The following is a 2,521-nucleotide window of genomic DNA, read 5'->3' on the forward strand; positions in this document are numbered from 1 at the left end:
ATGGGATGGGATGGGATGGGATGGGATGGGATGGGATGGGATGGGATGGGATGGGATGGGGAGGTACCACTGGTCTCCCCCTTGCAGAGTGTGACGAGCAGTCGTGGGGGCCGGGCTGTGGGAAGCGCTGCGACTGCCACCACGGGGCCCCCTGTGACCCCCTGACCGGGGTCTGCTCCTGCCCCCCCGGCTTCGCCGACCCTCTGTGCCACCAGCCGTGCCCAGCTGGCACCTACGGGCAGGGCTGTCACCTGCTCTGCCCCTGCCACCACCAGGCCCCCTGCAACGCCTCCACCGGCGCCTGCCTCTGCCCCCCGGGGCTGACGGGCCCCCTGTGAGTAGGGACCCCTCACTCTACACCCACACCCCCCCCTGCCACTCCCCAGATGGGGGTCCTGCTTACCCCTCATCCCCCCACAGCTGTGAGGTGCCCTGCCCCGAGGGGACACCCTGTGACACCCCCTGTCCCTGCCAGAACGGGGGCATCTGCCACCCATCGAGCACCAGCACCTGCGTCTGCCCCCACGGATGGATGGTAGGTGGGCTGTGCCCCCCCTCACCCCCCAAAAACCCTACTCTGTGCCTCCTGTTCCCCAGCTGACCCCGGTGCTCCTTTGCAGGGGGAGATCTGCTCCGTGCCGTGCCCCCCCGGGCGCTTTGGCCCCGGCTGCCAGGGCGAGTGTCGCTGCCACAACGGGGGCCACTGTGACCCCCGCTGGGGGCACTGCCAGTGCGCCCCTGGATTCACTGGAGAGCAGTGAGGGGGGGATGGGGCTTGTGGGGGGCACAGGGATTGAGGGTACAGGAGGGGAGTGTGGGCATGGGGGGGCCAGGGGATGGGGTACAAGGGGATGGAGGGCAGGGAGATGGGTGGGAACATGGACTGGGGGGACAAGGGGAGTGAGGGTACAGGGGGCTGGAGGGCTGGGAACAGGGAATGCAAGGGGGAGAGGGCTGAGGGGCTGGGCCGTTGTGGGACTGGAGTGTTGGAGGACCAGGGGATGGGGGTACAATGGGATGGGGGGCAGGGGGGTGAGGGGTGACAGGGACTGGGGGGATGAGGGGGAAATATGGGCATGGGAGGCCAGGGGATGGGGGTACAAGGGGATGGAGGGCAGGGAGATGGGAGGCACAGGGGAGTGAGGGTACAGGGGGCTGAAGGGGCTGGGAACTGGGGGTACAAGGGGATGGAGGAGAAAGGGATGAGGGGCTGGGACATTTGGGACTGGGGGATTGGGGGACTGGGAGATTGGGGGCACAGGGTATTGGGAGGCCTTGAGGTGGGAGTACAGGGGGATGGAAGGGAGGGGGATGGAGGGGACAGGGATTGGGGGCACAGGGGAATGGGGATACAGGGGAATGGGAGGAGAAGGGGACGGGGGACAGAAGGATGTGACACACCAGGACAGGAGCATGGGGAACAAGGGCACATGGGGCTGGCAGCAGATGGAGGTGGAGGTGCACCGGGAGGGGCCACACAGGGCAAAGGGGTACCACGGATGGTGGGGGGCACACGGGGATGTGGCACATGGGGACAGGGCCACCGAGCCCCTCTGCTGTCGGTGCCAGGTCTCCGTGCAGGCAGGGCCACCCCAGCTCCCCAGCCTGGCATGCATTGAGCTGGATGGCCTCGGCTTGGAGCCGGGGGGACTCCAGGAGCCACCTCAGCTCTGGGTGGGGCTGTGCCCTCACCTTGCTCCCCACGCAGGTGCCGGGAGAGGTGCCCAGTGGGGCGGTACGGGCAGGACTGCCAGGAGAGCTGCGACTGTGCCAACGGGGGCCAGTGCTTCCACGTGGACGGGGGCTGCCTGTGCGAGCCCGGCTTCCAGGGCAGCCGCTGCGAGGAGCGCCGCTGCCTGCCCGGCCTCTACGGGCTGCACTGTCAGAGCCGCTGCCTCTGCCACCCCCAGCACAGCCAGAGGTACGGCCCCCTCCCTTCCCACCCTGGCACCCACACCCCACCCTGGCTCCCCCACCCCACCCCAGCTCCCCCATTCCAACCCAGCCTCCCAAACCCATCCTATCCCATCCCATCCCAGCACCTCGATCCCATTCCAGCACCCCCATCCCATTCCACTACCCCTATTCTACCCCAGCTCCCCCAGCCCAACCCAGCCTCCCAAACCCAATCCAACCTGGCTATCCCATCCCCTCCCATCCCATCCAATCCCATCCCAGCAGCCCCATCCCAATTCAGCACCTCCATCCCACCCCAGGTCCCCCATCCTACCTGAGCTCCCCCATCCCATCCCAGCACCCTCATCCCACACCAGCACCCCCATCCCACACCAGCACCCCCATCCCAGCTCCTCAGACCCATCCCAGCTCCCCGATCCTATCCCAGCGCTCCCATCCCAGCATCCTCATCCCATGCCAGCTCCCCCATCCCATCACCCCCATCCCATCCTAGCACCCCCATCCCAATCCAGCACCCCCATCCCAGCTCCTCAGACCCATCCCAGCTCCCCGATCCTATCCCAGCGCTCCCATCCCAGCATCCTCATCCCATGCCAGCTCCCCC

General features: G+C 67.5%; 1 protein-coding gene across 1 annotated transcript in view; it reads left to right on the top strand.

Annotated features, from left to right (window-relative positions):
- PEAR1 (platelet endothelial aggregation receptor 1) overlaps nt 1–2,521 on the top strand; it is a 19,436-nt gene that overhangs the window by 11,635 nt on the left and 5,280 nt on the right. Inside the window, exons 4-7 of the mRNA XM_017808395.1 lie at nt 88–334; nt 421–535; nt 621–757; nt 1,709–1,921. Of these exons, the coding sequence (XP_017663884.1) occupies nt 88–334; nt 421–535; nt 621–757; nt 1,709–1,921 (712 nt within the window). The remainder of the gene's footprint in view (nt 1–87; nt 335–420; nt 536–620; nt 758–1,708; nt 1,922–2,521) is intronic.

This window comes from Lepidothrix coronata, unplaced genomic scaffold, assembly GCF_001604755.1.
Source record: "Lepidothrix coronata isolate B3197 unplaced genomic scaffold, Lepidothrix_coronata-1.0 Scaffold23, whole genome shotgun sequence".
NCBI classification, from domain to species: domain Eukaryota; kingdom Metazoa; phylum Chordata; class Aves; order Passeriformes; family Pipridae; genus Lepidothrix; species Lepidothrix coronata.